The sequence below is a fragment of the Pagrus pagrus genome (genome assembly GCF_965226575.1).
Source record: "Pagrus pagrus genome assembly, chromosome: 19".
Classification (NCBI taxonomy): domain Eukaryota; kingdom Metazoa; phylum Chordata; class Actinopteri; order Spariformes; family Sparidae; genus Pagrus; species Pagrus pagrus.
In genome coordinates, this window is record NC_140203.1 from 25366898 (window position 1) to 25389360 (window position 22463).

Genomic DNA, 22463 nt, shown 5'->3' on the forward strand with positions numbered 1-22463 from the left:
ACTGAGGAACATCAGTGTAGTTGTTTGGTTGTGTAAGTCTACCAGGACTTACACAACCTGTGCTATTATCCAGAGTGAGGCTAAATCCATTTAAGAGCTCATTCCTGGCACCACTGTGCTGTTTTCCTACCTGGAGCAGGAACTGTGTGCCCTGCCTCATGTCTTCAGCGAACACCGGAGAGTAGAAGGCCTTGCACTCATTTTTTAGCAGCCAGCGCTGATATCGGGCCTGGTCTGTGGCCAGATCTTTGAAGTTTGGCCTTCTGTAGCCCTGTGGGGAGGCACACACACACAAACACTATAACTAATCACATAGCCTCGCATTCTGAAGTGTTGGAAGTCTGGAGCAAATAAAATGACCATGTGGGCAGCTTTGTAGGTCCACATTTCCAAGGTTAGATATCACAGGGAACTTAATTTAATCAGATTTTCACTGAAGAATTCAACCTGTTGAACATGTCCTGCTCTGAATGTCCTCATCAAAGACTTTCTTTATTTCTGAAGAAAAGAGCTTACAAAGATGCTCTTCAGATAGGAAACTGTAATGCCATTAGCTGGGAATGTTTACACCATTTAACTTGTTCTATGGTCCCTAATGGAAGCAGGCAGGAGGACAGATCAGAGGCCACTTGTGGAGGGTGCCGTGTTCCACAGAGCCAGAGAGCTGCTGGACTGCACAGAGCCTCATTCATCTAATCAAAATGGACTTTCCATTGTGAATCAGTTATGCCTGCCAGGGGATTTGTAAAAGGCTTTTTACACTGTGTATACGGGAGTGAAACAAACGTATCAATTGTATCACCACTGAGGCTCACTGATGCGCTCATTTCTGAGCTCTAAGCTCATAAGAGTTACAATTTGAGCAAAACAGGTGAGAGATCACAAAACTGCGATAGTGCTTTAAAAGGACAATTAAGCTTCAAATGAAATTAACAAAGAATTAACTTAAAGCAAGAAGAGAAAATATTGATTGGTAGCTGGTCGCAGCAGTTGTCGCAGAAGTTTAAAGCTGGCCTGTGTGCAGCATCATAAGCCCCCGTATCCAAATCCAGAACAGACCCTGGACAGCTGGGTCAATATATCAGGCTCAGAAACAGGTATAACATTCAAACTGTAGTGCCCTTGTGTCAAACCTTTGTTTGGGGGATCAACATGTGACATTTCTTAACTGCAGAACTTGTATGCTGAAACTATATCCTGACTCATTCTGCTGTTAGTTCAGTCAGCTGTTACCGCTCATGCTGCAGGGCTCGAGACAAACGGTGTTGCCTTGTCCCCCCAGTCTGGACAGCAGAAAATGTACTTATTACGAATACACAATTCCAGACGATAAGTTGAACTGACTATTTCTGACTCCGCTGATTACAACGGAGTGGGTCTTCTAATACTCTTACCATGTTTATGAGTCTCTAAACAGTGCTGTGTTAGCACTAGTGTTGCTTTCGTCAACGAAAATTATGACTAAATATTGTCGTCAACGAGCCTTTATCACGTGACGGAAACGAGACGAGACGCAATGTAAAGGGTGGTCATGTGACGAAAACTATAATCAAATATATAATGCAATATTGTTGACGAATAAAAACGGGACTAACTGTGGTTTACAAGATAAAAACTCTGCTAAAATATCTCTTCATTTTCGTTGACCAAAACGAGTCGAGACGAAATGTTATAACGTTATTTCGTCTCGCTATTATTATTATTTTGCAATATTTCTGTTTCCTGAGTCTCACTTCAGGGGCTGCATCAGGTCGCACTGCGCAGGCGACGTCGCTTCCTCAATCCCCACTCGCGCTGCATTATTTAGAAGATGCAGCTGCGGTGGGTTAATGACAACTCAAGACACAAAGTTAAGTCTGACACAAAGAATTCAGTAGCCTACTATCTGTTATTTGTTCTTTTCTGTCAACGAATTCCCATCTCATTATATCTCCCTAAGGTCCAAACCATTTGTAGTGTTATATCTTGTAATAGTTTTTATGATGCAAAATCTGACTTCAGTTTACAAGCAATACAAGTCACAGACACACGCATTTTATTTGTTATGTTATTGTAGCTCGAGCATTCAAGCACCTTGTTTCTCTTTAAGTTTGAAGCCATTTTATTTATTTATGTTCTTTAGATTTATGTGTGTGTACTTCTTACATGTTTGGTAGGTAAAATAAATATGTTGTAAATTCAAATCAGAGTGTCTTCCATGTCTGGAATTGAATGTATTCTTGAGTCTATATGGTAACAATAATATAATAATAAGATAACCTTGTTTGATTTGTGAAATGGGTGACTTAAAGAAAATGTTGGTTTTGTCTATTCTATAGCCTACTAGGTACTTGTACTATATTAACTGGGTTAAATAGAATTGCATTACTAAAAAGAGACTAAAGTACAATTTTCATTGACTAAAACTAGACTAAAATAGTCATGGATAATTCTGACTAAACTAAGACTAAAATGCTCAGACTCTCAGTCCACTTAAACTTGACTAGACTAAAAAGAGTATAAACATGTCTAAAACTAATAAAAGCTAAAATGACAATTTGACACAAAGACTGGACTAAAACTAAAATTAAAACAGGCCGCCAAAAACAACACTAGTTAGCACTAGTTATAATTTACAATAACAACGTTATGAGAATTGTTCCGCAGTACCAGCCCATCTATCCCCTCAGAGTCCTGCGATATGTGTGGCCTCAGCATTTTAGCAGCGCATAGTGAGACTGTCTTGTGTATTTATCAGATCAGTTCTTCTGAGCAGGCTTTATAAAGACCACCCATTAAACGCATATCAGCTGATAGCGATAACAATCAGAGTACCCTTAATGCTATTGTTTAATCATAGTTTGTGTCTTGTGTTGTTCTTTCTGTATTGTTTATTTCTGAGCTGAGTTTTGTGTTCTTCATGTACGTATTTAATGAGTTTGTGTTTTGTACTGTCTCTTGTGTGTTTATTGTTGAGTTTTATGTATCTAAAGCACATCTAGGGACAGGCCTTTCAAATTAGCTCAGGCTGTAAATGTTGTGGTGTGTTGCATTGATTTATGCTACATACTCATCCCTATAAAATAAGCATTAAACAAATAAATGAATTAGTTCTCATACATACTGATATCCCTAACATCGGCCCTTTTAAATGAAATTCTTTCATCAATAACATATTTCAGTTTCAGTGTTGTGGTTTTTAGAGCATTTTTTTTAACAAAAGGCAAAAGAACATCAATAACCGTGTTCTCAGTGTAATCTTCTCACCGTGCGAATATGACCACAGATCATGAGGCCCACGTTCTTGGTGAAGGTGTGGACCAGGTCAAGGATAGCTGGACGAGAGTTGGGGTATCCAGTCATCACCAAACACTGGGGTCTACAGTCCGAGAAAACATCAACATGTCATATTTAAAGCATCACCAGCTTTTACATCTGCAGCCACTGTCTCTTCTGACCTTAACAGCGGCCTCTAGTCTTCTTAGCATGCAAAAAAAAAAAAAACAGGAGCAGAGTAGTGCACATCAAAGCAAATATGTTAAGCACCATGGGATTTAATGGAGGAGACAAGAGGGAGCTCAGAGGAACACACGGGTCACTCTGAAGACACCATCAGATGCCTTTTAATCTTCTGCTGCCATGGGAACAAACCAGAGGCACATTATCACTAATACGTCCTCCAAAAGCCCAATGCACCATGTGCTACATGTGCAGGAATGCAGAATTAACATGGAGGATATAGTGTGTAAATAATTATTATCTCTATTTAATAATAGCTGCATTTGCTACATTGGCTACATATATACAGTGGTTACATGGTTCACATCGGACACCTGGTTATTTATTCCCACAATTTACAGGTAAATCACATCTTGATGGCATAATCGTGTTTTTGATATATTTTGCATTTTACCCATATAAACACATTATATGCACTCATGTGATGTGTAAGAGTGATTGTACTTTTACAATATGTTTGGCTGTATGAAGTGATTTTGTTTACATTTACCATATAATGACTCAGTTTTTAGTAGTAGACAATAATTCTACTTTGATTATTAGTGCAAACTACAACCTCAATAGTTAACATGCAGGGCTTAAAGGAAACGTTCACCGAGTTCAAAAAACAAATGAACACCATTTATCCTTAATGCAGAATATCTTATTAATAGTGATTTCAACAATACTGCCAGACCATAGTCACAGTTAACGACACAAAACACTGATTTTCTTTGTCTTTTTTTATTTTTTGAGAAACTTGTCCGTGTACAATATGTACAGTATGTGAGCTGTCAGCCCAGTTTGTTTGACAGTAGGCCTCATTTCCCTTATGCCATAACTTGATAAAAACAAATGCTCGATCTTAGTCTTGTTTGCTTATGCTTTGATACGATATTTCCTGATGTAAGTTAGAAAACTGATATGAAACTACTAGTGGCGACTGATGCATTGCCTCATGTCGCCTGTGTTTCGGTCCAAATTAAATCGTACCAAAGACACCAGCTGACGGTCAACTAGCTTGTACGTTCTGCGCTTGCATGAAAGGAAATAGCTTTCCATTAAAAAGGTAAACCAGAACACTCAAGACTGCAGATGTACAAACTGCTGATATGATAAAGTAGTGTTTTTTAAAGCCACTTTCATTAATATAGTCACTTCTGATCAAGAATATGCCTGACATAAAAGTTGCAAATGGCACTGGTGGAGAGGAAAAATAAGGAAAAGCTACACTAAATGGGTAAAATCATGAATACTACAGTGACAGGGCTTTCCCTTTCTTTCCCCATTTATCACTGATTTGCTTAGCTGCATAGCCAATCAGAGTTATTTCACTCACCGACGGGCCCTGCCGCTGATTCAACATGCTCAGTCAACCAAAAAGCTGCAACAAGGGCTGACTAGTCTCAACAGTTTGGGACACACTGTGTCAGACTATTTTATTAAGGTCAAGTTCTTTATTTACTACTGATGCATTTGGCAGTTAACCATGTTAAAATCCTTTTAGTGAAGTTCCCCAAACTTAAGCCCTGTACACAAGTACAAGGGTACACAAGTACAAGGGTACACAGTACTGTCACTAAAACGTTTGAATTGTACTGGTAGCGATATAGAACATTTCAAACATTACCCAGCAGCCTACTGAGGCATATTTACAGTGTCCACATGGGCGCCATTAAATATATAAAACAGATCTATTCAATTTCAGGGAACAACACATGGCCCTTGTATTAACATACACAAATATGATCCATCTACATTTGAAGTTTAGGTGAACCTTATTAAGATAGCTGTGACCTGCCACACAATAGCTACTTCATAATTCATGTCCATCAGTTTCTTATATCGCCACCAAATACTGTAAGGAGGTTATTCCATACCAACATGGTCTCATCACAGCTACTGTGATTGTTTGTTTGCAATGGTTAATTAGGAGGGTTATATATTAATCAATAGATCATTAGATAGTAGCTAGGGGTGGGTTTAGTTCAATTGGAGGGGCTGCTTCTTCGTGTTTGATACCTGAAGTTCTTGATATGGTCCTCCACTCCGCTGAGGTGCAGAGTGTGGGTCAGGGCCTGGTGGTAGGTCAGAGCCTGGGTGGATGAGCCCCAGTTCACATCTGGAGGGGAGGACGCATGCAGGCAGAAACACACAGTGCAGTTAGGAAGTGTGTTTACGGGTCATCGTGCTGGGCCAAAGGCCGTCTGACCCATGTGGTGTTACAGGCACTGAGAAGGCCTTGTATGTGTGTGTAGCTGCATGTCAAACTGAGTGTGCACACAGGTGTGTGTGCAAAGCTGCAAATCTAGCCTTGTGTTTGAAGAGGTGCAAAGGAAGTGTGTCGGGGGGTGGAACAACTTGACACCTCAGTATCATGTAGCAATGCACTGTATAGATGACACCAACTTAACTTGTTGGTTGACATGTTTTTCACTTCTGGTGACAGTAGGGTAGCATTTTAGCCTGGAGTCTTCATTTTCATCATTTCCATTTTATATGATAGATAAAGATTTCAACATGATTTTATTTTTCTTTTAATGAATGAATTAAAATACATAATGTGAAAATATCAGTTATAAATTCTTATAAAATCAGCAGGCGATTTGAGAGGGGACAAGGGGGGATGCCATCGCCCTTGTTAGCAAAATGACCAAATGCATCCCGCTTGCTAAGCTGCCATCCACCCTCTCCATCCCCCAGTAGCACAGAGAGTGCTGGGACAGCTTTAGGTAAATATGTTAGTCTAGCCTGCCTGACTCACGGATACTTGTCCGACTGATGTATGTGCAAGTTAGAATCTACGGCCTTGACCATGGCTCTTAAACCAAAACAAACAGAGTCAGTTCCCTGATTGCGGGTGAATGAAACAGACTGAAAATAAACAAATTGCCTCCTGCCTAAAAAGTGTTTTTGTCCACAAAACAAAGATATTCAGTTTACTGTCACAGAGAAGTAAATAACTAGAAAATATTCACAGTTAAGAATATGAAATATCGGCCAAATTGTGCCAAATAATACTTAGTAACTTACCTGGCTTCTTGTAGCTGACGTAGATAAAAAGCCCAAGAACAATGACGTTGGTGAGGAGTGCAGCCCACCAGTTGATGACAAACATGACCACACAGCACAGTATGGCTCCAGCAAGAGAAATCCACATGTTGTAGTACTTGAAGCTGGGACGCCACCCTACAGCACCAATGAAGACAAGTCACAACAAGGCAACAAAGGCAAAGGAAATTTAACAATCTGAGAGTGCAACTCAAATAGTGTGTGGGGATTATAAAGTATGCAAAATTATTAATTATGGTAAAGGAAATGCACTTCATGTTAAGGTTGAATAGAGTGAAGTCCAATTTGTCAGACTATTTAACTTAAACCAAATCAAGTCCTGCAATGCAGAGAACTAAAAGTCAGGAGTGACCGTTGTCTTCCTACATGAAAGAGAACGTTTCACAATAATTTTCTCGGCCTTAAAATATTAAATGTTGATGTTATAGAGCATGAATAAAGTTAAAGTTGGATACGTGCTGGGTTAAAGAATGGGAGTTAGCAGCCTGTTAGACTGGAGACCAGACGATTATACCAGCTATAAAGGACGTGATTTATTTACTGAGTATCACAGAAACTAGACTAGAGGGATTTTAGTGATGGGATACAGTCCGACTGTGTGTGGTTACACAATGACAGTCTAAAACAAACACAAGGACATAAAGGGTACATTGAGGGTGCTGTTCCTCTCAGTCCCATTCAGGGGTTTTATGTGTCCCCCAGAGTGGGGAGAGATTGCCCCTGCTGAGGCCAGAACACCAAATGGGGTTTATAGTTTGTGATTACAGAGGCAGTAAAATCCATTAGTCAATGTATTACTGCTCCCCTCTAATTGAGTCATGTACCATTTAAGTCCATGTAAATAAATGACCTGCTTGGAGGAATTAGAAGCAGATAAAGAATCTGTACCTGGAGTTCTGCTAGAGCTTTGATATTGAGGGGGAAAAAGCACAGAACTCAATATAAAAACAAATTCAACTACATGCATTACATTCAGCTATTCACTACAGTCTAATGAGTAGGTTTACTCAAATGACTAAAAATGTAAACATTTTCTCACTTACCTACAGCGGTACCCTTCTAGAAAGATTTGCTTTTTTAATGTTTTTAAGATATCTGTGTCTAAAATTTCAAGAACATTGTCTAACATCAATGTTTCCATCACTCTGGATAAATCAACAGTTTTATCTCTTAAAGGCACCTGACTTTCAATAATTGTAATTAACAATACGTATTGAACAAAAAAAGTTCTCCTTCATTTATTCCTCTTGTTCCTACAGTTGAGCTTCACTGTGTAGGATGATGTGTGTGCAGAATTTGACAGTAGAAGGCTGTTTTGGTCCATTATTCAAAGTGTACATTTTCTCTGTGCTCACTGAAATGTGATTTTTGAGAGGCGGGCTGCGAGCATGATTTATGACATAGTTACAAATAGTTTGATGCCAATCCTGGTCCAATTTCAACAAACACAAGGGTTAAGTGGAGACTTGCACACACACTAAGAAAGGTCTCAGTTCAGCTTCAGATTCATTTTGGCATTTTGTCAAGTTACTTATGGAATTAAAGCCACTCCTTGAAGCTGCAAAAAATGAAGCCTGCTAACATTACCCGAATGTTTTGTACATTACTATGTGTTAATAAAAGACGGAGTAGCACTTTTTAAAAAAGAATGTGTTGAAGTTACTTTCATCAACGGATATCTCACAATCTGGACAAAAACAAAAACTATCTGCATGGACAGAAACCAGTGGAGGGAATTGACAATGTATTTCTAATTTTGGTGAACTAACCCTAACCTTAAAGAAAAAAAAATCAGCCAATACATAGTGTAGCATTTTTTTGTATACTGTACATCACCTCTGAAAAAGCTTCTGATATTTGTTTTGTATTTCTATGTGAGCAGAGATCAGTCCTCACTTCACTGTGAATTGATCAAACCCAGTGTGGGTCAGCCATGAGCTCATTCATGCTGGTGTACTGTACCAGGAACATTTCTGCTCCTGGCAAACTGTTGTGATGCATCGGTCATTAAACAGTGAGGTCAAACAAAACAGCAACACTGAAATGATGCACACATGATGGCAGTTTCATTAACAGTGGATCACACAGTTAAAGAGAAAACCTATTTCAACATAGTGATTGAAAGAAAAGGGTGTGTGTGTGTGTGTGTGTGTGTGTGTGTGTGTGTGTGTGTGTGTGTGTGTGTGTGTGTGTGTGTGTGTTAGCAGTGGTGGGGCTCGCAGAACAAGAACAAGCCCTACGATTGCTCTGGTTGTAGTATTTAACATGCCTACAATACGGCCTGAAAACGTGAATCAGTATCAGCAAGTACTTGATTCTGTCTAGGTATAATTTTCTTTGTTTGTATTTTATTAATTCTTTGCAATGTAATTTCCTTCTATGCACAATGGCATGTTGTCCTAAATTACTCTACCAAATTTAAATCCTTTGTTGGGTTAATTTGATGTTTAACCCGTCTTCTCTTGTTCTGTCTGGGAAAAAAAGCCACTTGGCTAACACTGGCATATTCACAGCCCTGATCGATATCCCTGCTAAAAGAAAAAAAAGGCAAGTCATGTAAATGATCACCCGACTGCTACTGCAATACACCAAGAAGAAATACACATTACTTCTACCCCAGACTCTCTGTTAGCTTTTCTATGCGCAGTCTGAAAGGGCCGGTCTTGTGAGCTGTTAAACACTGGCTCTAAGCTCTTTGAGGCACTCTACAGCTCAGGACACGTCTAAGTGCTTCAAGTAAATCCTTTTGAAACCCCCTCATTTCCCATCACAGGCATTGTTAAACAGCATACACTCGTGACTGTGCTATCATGGCTGCTCATTTTACACTCAGACAAGGGAAGTCTCTTGTGATAAGTCCCTCTGTCTTCTTAACTTCTTGATCTAGTGCTTCTTTCTTTTCTAACATTTCTGGGTCTTGATCTTACCTGGTGAGTTAGCCAGTGATGCATGGAACACCGAAAAGTTGATCAGGGCATAGGATGCCAAGAAAAAGTTGGAGATGATGGGGGCAATTACGTTCAACTCAGCTGTAAGAAGAAGAAAAAAAGACAATTCAGAATGGGCCAAAAGTCAATCCTGAATTTTCGTGTCCACCAGTCCTCTTAGCAAGAACAATAGACTGGTTTCTAAATCTATATAATTGAGGCATACTGGGAAAAGAGCGTTTTCCCTGCTGACATCAAGAATTCAGTATAGCAATGTCAGTCAGTCCATTTGTTGGCCCATTACCACAGCACCTCCAAAGCAAACATCCCAACAACAGCTGAACAGATTGGCACAGGATTTGGTAGAGATATTGATGGTGCTCAGATGACTCCTAATGATTCTGGTTAAACCCTGACCCTTTCTCTGCGCCACAGTCAGGCCAAAATCTTTCCTTGCACGGAACTTTGGTCAGAACTAATGTTCAATTTGCACTGGATATCCATGATCCCGTCAGAATGAAAATCTTTTGATGACCCCATCAGGTGGCAATAGCCCTTCAGAGACAAAACAATTTCAGCTGTGCTAGCCGCTGGGTTCAGGCAGTCGGAGCCAGGTTCAACTTTGGCCGCAAGCCTCAGTGGCGCAGTGCAAGCCATGAATGGGTTTCAGAGAGCAGTGGCATTGTGTTTGAAAAGGCCTTTAGAAGAACTGTGAGGTGGGTCACATGCACCAATTGAATGCTGTCTTTAATTTACCTATTATGAGTACAAATTACATTGTTCTTTCCAGTAAACATCTTGGAAATTATTCTGAAATTACAGACAATAAAGCATTACTGCAAAATCACAACTTTATTGTTATGTCAGGAGAGTGTACTGAATATCGCAGCCTCTGAGATTTTAGGCTTTTGATTATTGTGATTTCATACAAGAACAATGCAGAAATGAGCAGTGTGTGCAGACATACCGATGAGAATGAAGGCCAGAGCGATACCAAAGGTAAGGATGTAGCCTTTAAGGGGCTCGTTGTTCTTGCCGTAACCTTTAGCGAACATGCTAAGGCCGGGGTAGATGTTGTCCTTACATAAAGCCTGTGGAAACGGAACGTTGGACTTTCAGTTGCTCATATTCAAAAACTACAAAATGTATTACAATACAAAACTACATAAATTGCTCATGGTTGTTGTGTACCATTCATTAGAAACCTTGAAACAGTTTAGTTTGGATATTACCTGAAAAACTTTGGGTGCACTGACTAAAGAGGCCAGAGCTGAGGACAGAGTGGCAGAGAAGATTCCGGCAGAGATGATGGGACCGAAACCAGAAACCAGACTCATCACCTGAACAAAAGATAAAATACCAATCTGACTGTCTGGCTGTTTAACACAGTTATTTTAACTTCTATCTCTGAAATGTTATAAACCTCATTTTCCGACAGAGCTGCTTCATACCTGAAAGTCATTATGGAGTCCATAGTCACATTTGACACTCTTACAGGAAGAGAAGTCAAAGCCTAATTTGCACGCAGCATCACTGCAATTGCCAACGACTTGTGTGATTGTGTCATTCAAATTTCCAGTGGCGTCTCTCACAATGCAGGAGCCTGGTGTGAGAAAGGAATTATGCACACATTAAAACTCTGTTCAGAAATGTGATGTGCTTGAAAGATTCCAGATTATGAAAGCTACAGAGAATATCACATGTACTCAATTACTGCACCTGTTGAAACAGCAACACCCAGGTAGACTATTCCTGTGATCAGGATGGCCAGAAGAGTTCCTCTGGGAATGGCCAGCTGTGGGTCCTGCAACCAACAACCACAACACAAATTACAAGCAATCTATAACTGCACAAACCTTGTATTTTATGGCAATAAAGGGCTTTAAAGGATGCCATCAATCCTCTGCCACCACAAAAGTGTTTAGCAGAATCACTGTCCCAGTTTCTCACCATTTTCAACAGAGTACAATCAATAAAAGCACTACCAACATTCATCTAGTAGCAGTTTAACTTAAGTTAAGGTCTGACAACAATGACACCGAGACAATAATTTTGCTTGGTTTGACAGCTTTAGTCAAATGTATCACATTAAGATAAACCTCTTTTTAAAAAGGGGTCTTGTTAATAGTTCCAGTTGACTTACAGCGAGGTCTCCTGAAATGTTGGCTCCAGCCAGAATACCAGTTGCTGCAGGGAAGAAAATGGCGAAGACAGAGAAGAACGTTTCCTCTCGAAAGTCCGGACCCATGTTTTCCCACATGATTGAACCTGACAGAAAAAGGAGTTTTAAATACCAAAAAGGCAGCTGACAAAGCCTTCAGTGCCAACGCTGCTTAAGTAAACAGCTCTCAGGGTTATGAGATGGTACAGATGTCAATTCTGTCTAAAAGGAAGTCTCACTTGAAAAATCAGTGTGTGCTCATACCGTCATAGCCGAAAAAGCCCATAGGTTTCTTGGACTCGAGAGGAATGAAGGATCCAATGAAGTAGTTGCAGATGGCTGTGATGAGGACAATGAGCAAGAAGATCTGGGCCTAAAGTGAAGGACATCAACCAATTCATTAGTCACTGCTGATCTCTTAATCCACTGTATGCATCAGTTATTCTGTGTGGTGGCATTCCCGGTGTTACAGTGTTCAGGTGTACACTGATTACATAACTTGCAAGCCGCCTCAACCGTCATTTTGCTTTGTTTTGTTTATTAATACTTAGTTGGCTGATGGACGCTACTATCATAAACTGAAAGTGTCTGCTCTGTACAGCAACGGAGTCACAGCACAGAGTAGCAGTCACATTTAACTCATCACGTGAAGAGAATAAGGAGAGTTGACTGACAAGACAATGGTGGAGGATTTGCTGTCAAAGTGAACAGAAAAGGCACCCATTTACCAATATTTTGGATTTTAAGGGAACCTGATCATTTTCAGGGAAAAGGAGTAATCAGGAAAAGGAGTTGGATGTGTGAATCCTGTCGTCTGCAGCTCTTCATCTAACAGACTGACTAAAACTACTTCCTGACATATTTAAAACTGATCCGCTTTCAACAATTACTGAAAATGATTGTTGTTGTATGTTGTTGATCCATTTTTGATGAACGATGGTGGCATTAGGAAGTGCACTGCATTAACTGGGTCATTGCATTTCTTGTAACTCACTTACTTCTTCATAGAAGTCGACTCATGCTTCGCCAGTTAAATGCTTTTAATGTGTAGGAAAGCAGTAGGAAATGTTCAGTTTGCATTAGCAGTAAATTAACACAGTTCTCTACGGATAGTGAACAGTTTTTCTTGTAAAAAGTGGCAACCCTACAGTGTTCTGTTATAGGAAGATGTAGATGTAGCAATTCTAGGTTCCACACACAGCTTATTTTAGCATCACTGTATCAGAGATGGAACCCTGTTCATACCTTGGCCTCCCATTCCATTCCTGCCAAAGAGATGCCCAGGAGAAGGATTACTGTGATGGTGCCGATGATTCGGATGTCGTTGATTTCATCTGTCATGATGGCATCTACACCCTGAGAGACAACACAAGGAGTTGTTAAATGGAATAATGATAAGTGCAAACATTAAAATTTGTTGATATTACAAAAGGTTTTTATGCAACAGACAAAAATCCAATGTTGCTGACAGCAGCTACAGTCTGGGTATCATCGGATAATCTGTTATTCAGTTGAGAATCCAAAATCAGAACATGAAAAAAATGATTTGTTATTACATCATTTGTTTATGAATGTAATTAAAAAAACAAATAAAGCTTTGTTTTTTGTTCTTTTCATTTTATGCTCAAATCAAAAATAAGGAATTTAAAAAATTGGCCACGGGCCAAAATTGATTTTAACATTTCATCTGTCCGATTTGTGTGCCCCAGGAGTTATTTATTATGGATTTATTTACTCACACAGTAGGCCCGGCTCATAAACTGCTCTGTTTAAGGCGGTTGAAAAATTGTGAACCTATCCTTTAATTGACAATTACATTTTTCAGCTCACTGCTGCAACTCCAAATGTGACTATGGAAACCACATAAACCAAACAGAGGAAAATAATGGAGGATCTAGAAACATGTTTGATTGACATCTTCTCTCAAGTTAAATGATCCAGTATGGGCAGCAGGGGTTAGCAGTCACAGCAAGAGGGCCCTGTGTTCAAAGCTGGGGCCCCTATGTGTGTGTGTTCTAACATATCTGTGAGGGTTTACTCTAGGGCCCTGGTTTCTACTCACAGTCCAAAGACATGCAGGTTAGGTGAGTTAGCCACTATAAATTGTCTGTAGTTGTGTATGTGATTGGTTGTCTGTGTCTATGTGTGAGCCCTCTGACTGACTGGCAACCTGTCCTCCCGCCCAGTGACAAATAAACCAGTACAGCTAATGAATGAATGGAACAATAAACAATGCTGGTATTAGTTAACTTGGCCTTACTTGTCATATAAATGGTTGCATTGCAAACCATTCTCTCTCTTGGTCCAAGCTGTCTATAGGGCTAAGGAAAGTGGGTAGCCAGTAGGGACAAAGTGCTGGAATTGCACCAACAAGGCAAGAGACACAGCAATAATCACTAACTACTTAAATGCAGCATGAGACACAGAGAGACTTACACGAAGAAGTTCCACAACCGTTTCAGCAAATCCCACCACATACATGGCTACAGCCACTGCATTGGCAAAGGCAAAGATCAGACCAATAGAGCCTCCAAACTCTGGGCCCAGACTCCTAGAAATCAAGTAATACGCTCCACCTGGAAACAAGAGGTAAGGGACAAGATGTTAGTAATAGTTAACTGTTGTGAAAACTTGGAACATATTATAATATTATTGTCAGCATGGACCATGTTTATGCATACAGTAGGATGGTATAGCAATGTTTGCATCTAAAAGGATTGCACTGGGGACTTATTGTCAGCAGCTTGTCCCAGACGAGGCATAAACATGGTCCAAACTGTCAGTCCCCCTTGAGTTGTCATCAGAATCGATACCAGAGTCAGAGCCTGATACCTAGATACCCTCCTGAGACCCAACTGCTATTTGGGCCAAATAGGGCCATCAGAAGCTTCCATTAGAACAGTTATCAATGCTCATTTATGCACTATCCTCTCAGTGTGAAGTGTTAATAAGACCAGAGCAACTCAAAACAAACAGTTAGGAGAGGTCTCCAGAGCAGCCCATGCTCCACATCACGGTTATTTTAGTTCCAGGATCAAACGGTTGGAAACAGTGTGTCTGGCTGGGGATGGTACTTCTAACACTGGGCTCTAGTCTGATTTGCCTACAACAAAGCAGCTAAGAGTTACCAAAGGCTTCGCTGGAGAATTAAGCAGCACATAAAAAGTGACAGTGTGCTGTTGTAGAATTACATGTTTCAGTTTTATGGCTCTAAGGACAAATATGAGCTCATTTTGGGGTGACTAGTCACCAAATGGGGAGAAATCTCTCATCATAGGATGGAATTATACAATGACATTACTACTGAGAAACCCATACCACAATTGTCACAACAAATCTGAACTACTCCTTTAACCCTTATACATATTCGGTAAAGTGGTTATTGTATGGCTTGTTTTTCATGTCAGAAAAATTCACATTCACTGCTCCACATTTAGCTCTTTCATACACGTGCTGGCTTGGCTCAACTCTGCTTGACTTGCATGTCAACTAAGCGCGACAGGAATTTGCATCTCCATTACAACATGGCTACCCCTTTTAAGGTGCGTCTCTTACTTTACTTGTCTTGATCTCTGTGTCTGTCACTTGTCTCTGTCAGATATTGTGAACCTGGACTAGGGTGGAAATATCCTGGTGTGTACATCTCTACTAGGTTACAGCATATGACGACGTTCACATTGGAACATTGTGATAGCTGATGACATTGTTGTTGGTGGGTGGAGGGGCTTCGTTACCATGTGTTTCTGAACTCGAGGCAGTGTGTCCCCTTAGAGTTGCCACAAGGCATTCGTTGCTCACTACAGTGGTCACCGCTGCTTTCCACTGTCTGTTAGACAGCAACCTCCAACTGTCACTTGGCAAAGAAAACTTACTCCGGTCAACTGGGAAAGGGAGTTAGATCAACTCTCACATTCCTGCCTGTCAAGTGCGACTCTTTTACTTAGCTGTGCTCAGCCTTAGAAGCTTGAAACAAAGTTAGCCTACTAGCTATACTGAGGAAGCTAAGTTAAGAAAATGCTAATAATAATGGCATGATTGAAAGAAACACATCAACATTGGCCCGCAGAGAAGAATCACAGCTGTCAAAAATGTAACCGTGTCTTGGGTTCACCTAACTCGAAGGTTTAATAAGAAAATAATAAATGGGACATGAAGATGTATCATTAGTGCACCGAGCAGCAACACATTTCTGTTCATTTTCTCTGCCACATGTCACAAACGCCAACAACTCCTGCCTGACAGCAACTCTGAGATGACACACTGCTTTTTTTGTGCGCCCTGCTGGGGGCCCTTTAAAATCAGGATGTTACAATGGTACAGGGCTCAGAAGTCTGATGAGTGATGGTATTGTCCATTGACCCAACTTTAATCTCTACCACTTTGATTTAACCCAGCTGTAGTTTGTAGTAACTCATAGAATATGACTGACATTACTCCTCATTTGAATATGACATACTGAAATAACCATTAGCATGTTTTGCCTGATGTAGTGACTGAGGACTGTGTTGATCCATGCCGGACCTCTCAACCAGAGCTACCTCTGCCTCCATTCACTTCAACGTGAGGTGTACAATCTGGAGTCTCATTGAATTTCTACTCTCCCTGCAACTACTGGGCGAGTTGTATGTTTAACCGTTCTTTCCCCCTGACAGCACACAAAACGCTACACTGTGATGGATGACTGATAGCTGCTCATGCTGGTTACAATCACACACCTGGATTATCTGGTTTCACACCAAACAGCAGGAAGAGCCCAAATGTTACAGGAGAGTTATGCTGCTCATTAGAACAAGTAAAGTAAATCAATGGTCACTGGTGTTTTTTAACTTTTGTGACATATTCTCTCATGACTATAGATAACTTATCATTCTAGAAAGGAAAGTGATGTATACCTCCTCGTACAAATCCATTGGTGGCGATGGCAGAGGTGGAGAGGCCGGTGATGGTTGTCACTACTGTAGCCATTCCAACGATCAAACAGGAGAGAGCTGCAGAAGAAAACACATTATAACCTTTACCAATCTCTTGACTGAAAAGAATGTGCAACACTGTTAACAAATTTCTAGCAGGCCATCCAATCACTCTGAGAGCTCTGTGAAAAGTAACAGCACAGCTACGAAGACGAGCAGTCTGCCACATGTGTCACTTTGTGGTGATATTTCACATCAAAGTGGAGAATTATCAAGAAGTGCTGGGGGGGGGAGACAGTGTGGAGTGAGAAAGTAACTGACACAGGCTCTGAAGTGACCACCTAGTGAGCACCACAATGTCAATAAACATGGGCTGCGTGCCACACTGCTTGGTTACTTCTCTGGACAGTGATAGTTGAATTTGTCAGTTATGTGCGGTCTTGGTCACATCAAAGTAAAACATTGGCTGTGGATCAAACAGGCTCCTGGTAGACATCAGTAAGAAAAAGGGGCCATTACAGGGTCAGTTGACCTAAATAACAAAATGTAGATTGTGTCACGTCTCTCAAGTGGCATCTCTCCATGCAGATAGGTCTGGTTTTGGCAACAATTTATAATAACCATCATTAATAAATGGCAACTGTATAGTTATTGTATTTAATAGTTATTTCACTGTTAACAAACAATGAAATACTTTATGAACCATTTATGAAGGAACTGTTTAATGTAAAGTTGCAACTGATGTTTAGAATACTTTGTATCTATTAACCATTTACAGAGTAGTTTATCTATAAACATTTGGATGGTCATTATAAAGTTGTAGCTGATGTTTATAAACCTCTACAACAGCTTGATAAATGGTTGATAAAGCCTTTCATTGTTAACAGTCAAATAGCAGCTAAAGTTAAATTAAATTGGCAATTGACATTTTTGCTATTAACTTTTAACTTTAAGTAAATATTGATTGCACAGTAATGGCTGTAGAAAACGACACCATCCAGATATAGATTGGTTCACTATTAGTGTAGTTTTCACTATGCCATTCATTCTGCCCCAGGGCTGGATCTTTCCTAGAAAAATGAAGGTTGAATTACAGCACAAAGGAAGGGCGTCTGTTATTGCACAACCCAAACAGGAAGAGGCATTGTTTTCCCTGGTCACTATCCCTAGTTAACAGTGGAACAACTGGAAAAACTGGAAACTCTACACTGCAAAAGTAAAGAACCCCACTGATGGAGAAGGCAAGGAGGGAGAGTGATAGAAACCGAGCTAAAACAAAAGTGAATGGATGGGTCTTCACTTGATGGAAAGCTCCTGTGTTGTCTCAAAGTCTGTAAATTCACAGATATGTCTTTCCCCTTTCGAAAGTGGTATTTTTATTAAGTAGGCAGGTAGGTAACAAAAAACTCCTCTCATAGCATTGACCATCAGGGTTTCTTGGTCCAATTGGGATTTTAGGGTTGTTTAATGCTTTGGACAGCAGCCATTTTGCCAGCAGTAAAATCACAGGGAAACGCTAGGAGGGCAAAAAGTTTGATCTTTCTTTTAATACTTTTTTTGTAGTTTCTGTTTTCGAATGCAAATACACAAGTGCTGATCAAACAGGTCACCAGGGCTAATACAATACAACTCGTTTTAATAATAGTTAGCTTTGTGTTACAGGTGACTTCTGCAGTAGTCCCAGGAGGAGAGAGAGGCATACAAAGACAACACAGACAGGAAGTATCACCTCATTTCTTCTATGTTTTACTACTGGACTCAGTTTTACCTTTTTTATTCAGGTCATGTCTTTCGTTATCTATTTCATAGGTTGTTGATTTTAATTTGCTGCCTTGCATGCAGCACCAAAGTAATTTGGTTTTTGAAAAGTGCTCTATCGTTATCATGATGAGCATATATATATATATATATATATATATATATATATATATATATATATATATATGATGTTAGATTTTGGATATGTTCATACTGTGATATACACTGCGTGGCCAAAAAAAAGGTCACCACCTGGATTTAACTAAGCAAATAGGTAAGAGCCTTCCAATGGCTAATTACTACAGCAATTAACATGTTTCAGCTGGCGACAAGTTATTTAACCCTAACTGATGCAGTGAGTAGCTTCTATTTTCTTACCCAACCATGTCTGAAGACATATCCTGTTGTTGTGGAAAGGATGTTACTCTGTTTCATAAGGGTCAAATTATTGGCCTGCATCAAGTGAAGAAAACAACTAAGGAGATCGCTGAAACTACTAAAACTGGGTTAAGAACTGTCTGACGCATAATTAAAACCTGGAAGGATAGTGGTGAACCAGATCTTCGAGGAAGAAATGTAGTCGGAAGAAAATCCTTAATGATTGTGATCAGAGATCACTCAAACGTTTGGTGAAAGCAAATCATAAAGAATCAAGTAGTAGAACTCACGACTTTGTTTGATATTGAAAGTAAGAGCATTTTTCCCAACGCAAAAAGGGACTAAACAACTGTGTAGCCTTAAAAAAAAAACACTTGACCATAAAAAACTGACACGATGTTGACTAAAACTAAACAGCTCCAAGGCTCTTCAAGCTGACATCATGAGTACTGTAATCAACTAAACACAGCAGCTGCCAGGAAGATAAAAATGTATCTCAAAAACGCTTTGTAAAAGTAGTAATGCAAGTTACACAAAGTGTCAAGTTGTTTTGAGCCTCAATCTGCTCCGAATGTGACATCATGGCTGATTCTGAACCGTCTATAAGGGGCAGCAGGGCACTCGCTACAGATTGGGGCTACAATGGTGTGATGTGACAGAGCATCAAAACTGGATGCATTGAAAAGCAGATGTACAATACACTAACATTGTCATAAAATGTAGTAGTTGACCTGACATATGGTCAAAGTGGTCATTTTAAGTGATGTTTTTAAACATGTCAGATCCAATGTAAGATCATTGTCTACGGTTTCTTTCTAAGCTTAGCATCAGAGAGCAGAAAACAGAAGTACTTCACTCATTTGTAAAGACACAAGGAGTCTTACACCAATCGTTTTCTTGTGAGGCAACATTGTTGTCACACTTTGCTTTAGAAAGGAAGTATACTGTGAACATACCGAGAGCTGAATTCTGAACAGGTAATGTTTTTTATAACTGTCAGCTCGTCATTCGTGATCTCTGCTTACCAATTCCAGCCTGACCAACGATCCATGACATACGGATGAAGAGCATCACACCCCAAATGTTCAGCATGCATCGGACCTGCAGATAGGAGAGACTGTTACTGTGGGGAGATGAGGGGTAACAGGTGCAATTCAACCACACATAGGTTTCACATTTAGAAGAAGGAGAAGAAGATTAACTTTTAATCCTCCACTGAAAAACACGGCAAGATTTTAACATTTTTTTACATCACAAGAAAGAGAGAAGGACATTTTAGAAGGGAGAAATGTTGAAAACCAAATTAAAGCTGCACACAGCTCATGCCAGCGAAAGATTGCTGCCAAAAAAAAAAAACAATAAGTTCATCTCGGTGTGCTTTAAAGACCCTGACACACCAGGCAGACAGCCGGCGAGTGTCAGTCAGCCATCGGTGAGCATCTTTTGGCCGAGTGAGCATGTAGAATCAGTGTCAGAGCCCATCAGTGACAGAAATCACTCACCAAAGTGAACCAGTGTGCGAGAAACAAAAAAGAAAGGCAAAGGCCCTTAAGCCTGCCGATGTAGTATCCATGATTTTACCGATTTATTGCAGCTTCTCCTTATTTTTCAACTTCGGCTCTTCAGAGATTTGCGACTTTATATCAGACATGTTCTTGATTAGAAGTGGCTAAATTAGCGACAGCGTGCCTTATGTCCTCATTTCAGACTGGATTTGTACATCTCTGCAGATCCAATCAAAGCAACAACAGCTGAGCACCTATTTGACTTCTCAAGCTAACAATTATCTGAATGTCACTGTGGCGCTGCAGCAAAAGTTGAGCCAGAATAACCCTAACCCTCTTTATTTAAACCGCACTGAATCAAACCTTAGACTTCATTATTTTAATAGATCCACTGAAAGGGAAGAATCAGACAATGTACATTTTGTGAAATGGATGAAAAGTTGCAATAAAATGTCATATTACTTAAATTAACATTAAATGAAGATATGAGACTGAAGTGAAAAAGTATATATTTAAAATCAATTAATAAAAGAGTAAGGTCTAGATCTGCCCAACTGGAAAGTGTCATGAGATAACTTTTGTTTTAGTTGGTACTATACATGTAAACTGACTTGATGTGACTTACTTAACTTACTTAACGGGCTATTTTGGATTCGGAACAGATCTGTAATAAATTGGAACAAATTCATTTCTGAACTAAACTTGATATTTCAGTGCTGCTTACAAAAGTGTTTGCATTGAGGAGGCTAAAATGCTCCAACCCTGCAATCAGAAACTTATTACCGTATTGTTACCTTGTTGCTTTGCTACCAAACACTAACATAAACTCACTTAAATTAAAATCCCAACAAGCTCCAGAGGTACGAGTCATCAGCTGACGCTGAGCTAGGACCCCCTGTTTCCCTGCAGTGTCACACTTTAAGAGGATTAAATGAAGAACATATCCCACACCACTTGACATACGCTATTAGAAACCCAGACACATGAGAACTAGTGTAAGGTTTATATTATAGAGGAAGTAAGGACATCTCATGTCAAAATGAGAGCAGGATGATAAAATCCAGGCACCTCTTAACATGAAAAAAATCCATCCCCTGCTGGTGACACTGAAACAGGTCTCAGTTGTTGAGTGATCTCTTCCTCAGTGATTTAACCACCACCTGCCAGCCAGTCTGGGCCAGCAGTGTTTCACACTCATGGTCCAAAATCCTTAACAGGGTGTCTTCTACTTGCAGCCACAGTTCAAATTATATAGTGGCACACTTCTCACCTGTGATCCAAAAAGTTTTCCAAACCACTTGAACAATATGCTGGATCTATTCCAAATAACTGTGCATGTAAATACATGACAGCTATTTTTTACTTATTTTTTTATTCTATTCTGTGATGAAATACATTATGACAATCTTTTTAATGCCTATTTTATTCTTCGCAGCAATAGTTTTATTCTTTGGTATCTATTATAATCATATTATTTTTACTACTTTTATGTTATATTCTGCACTACTCTGCCCAGGACCACACTTAGCTGTTTTCCACAGTGACAATAAAGACTAGAATCTTGAACCTTGGACATGTGAACACAAGCAAATATATTGGGACGAAACACTAAGATCAATACAGATGTCAAATTAGTTGGTCCCAGGTTTAGTAAAGCTGATAAATGGACAAACAGTGATGCTATTTCTCTCCCTCTTTAAATTACATTTATCGTAGTTTTAGTTTTTGCAGCTTGTGTAGAGTAAGATTTTGTAACATTTTGCAATCTTACACAGGCTACTGACTGGGTTAAAAATCTTTGAGGACAAATGCTACTTCAGAGCGATGCCTGATATACCGGGTAATGCTGGTGTTGTCGTGAGCTGTTTGGTCGGTGGGAACATTTCGTCACTGCGGCAACCTTGCTTATAGGTAACTCAAGTTGAACAATAAGAAATATACTTAAAATCAAAGACAAGAGAAGATTTAATGGCTACAAAAATAAGCAGGGTTTAGTGACTCACCAACACCCCCTTAACCCAGCCAAACTTGACCACTCCTTTGGACTCGGCTGCTTCTTTAGCAGCAGCCTCTTCAGCCGGGGTCAGCTCGTCACCATTGGCAAAGCCATCCTCAAATGGCTCCTGAAAGACACAAAAAATAAAATCCGGTTTATGTGAGGAACACAGAGTGGAAACATTAGGACAGCTGACAAAATTCATCAATTAGTCATTCATCAAAACCTTTTTTGAAAATCGATTTATTGGTTTGAGTGATTTTTAAGAAAGGTCTGAAT

The 22463-nt window shown here is 39.8% G+C and overlaps 1 protein-coding gene across 3 annotated transcripts in view; it reads right to left on the minus strand.

Annotated features, from left to right (window-relative positions):
- slc12a2 (solute carrier family 12 member 2) overlaps positions 1-22463 on the minus strand; it is a 74167-nt gene that overhangs the window by 24185 nt on the left and 27519 nt on the right. For all 3 annotated transcript variants that reach the window (XM_084383536.1, XM_084383535.1, XM_084383537.1), the window contains exons 2-17: positions 22192-22311; positions 19709-19784; positions 16530-16625; positions 14074-14213; positions 12883-12993; positions 11902-12010; positions 11620-11744; positions 11196-11280; positions 10928-11079; positions 10709-10816; positions 10444-10567; positions 9477-9578; positions 6511-6666; positions 5500-5599; positions 3247-3358; positions 131-271 (exon numbers count right to left, since the gene is read on the minus strand). In XM_084383536.1, the coding sequence (XP_084239662.1) occupies positions 131-271; positions 3247-3358; positions 5500-5599; positions 6511-6666; positions 9477-9578; positions 10444-10567; positions 10709-10816; positions 10928-11079; positions 11196-11280; positions 11620-11744; positions 11902-12010; positions 12883-12993; positions 14074-14213; positions 16530-16625; positions 19709-19784; positions 22192-22311 (1857 nt within the window). The remainder of the gene's footprint in view (positions 1-130; positions 272-3246; positions 3359-5499; positions 5600-6510; positions 6667-9476; positions 9579-10443; positions 10568-10708; positions 10817-10927; positions 11080-11195; positions 11281-11619; positions 11745-11901; positions 12011-12882; positions 12994-14073; positions 14214-16529; positions 16626-19708; positions 19785-22191; positions 22312-22463) is intronic.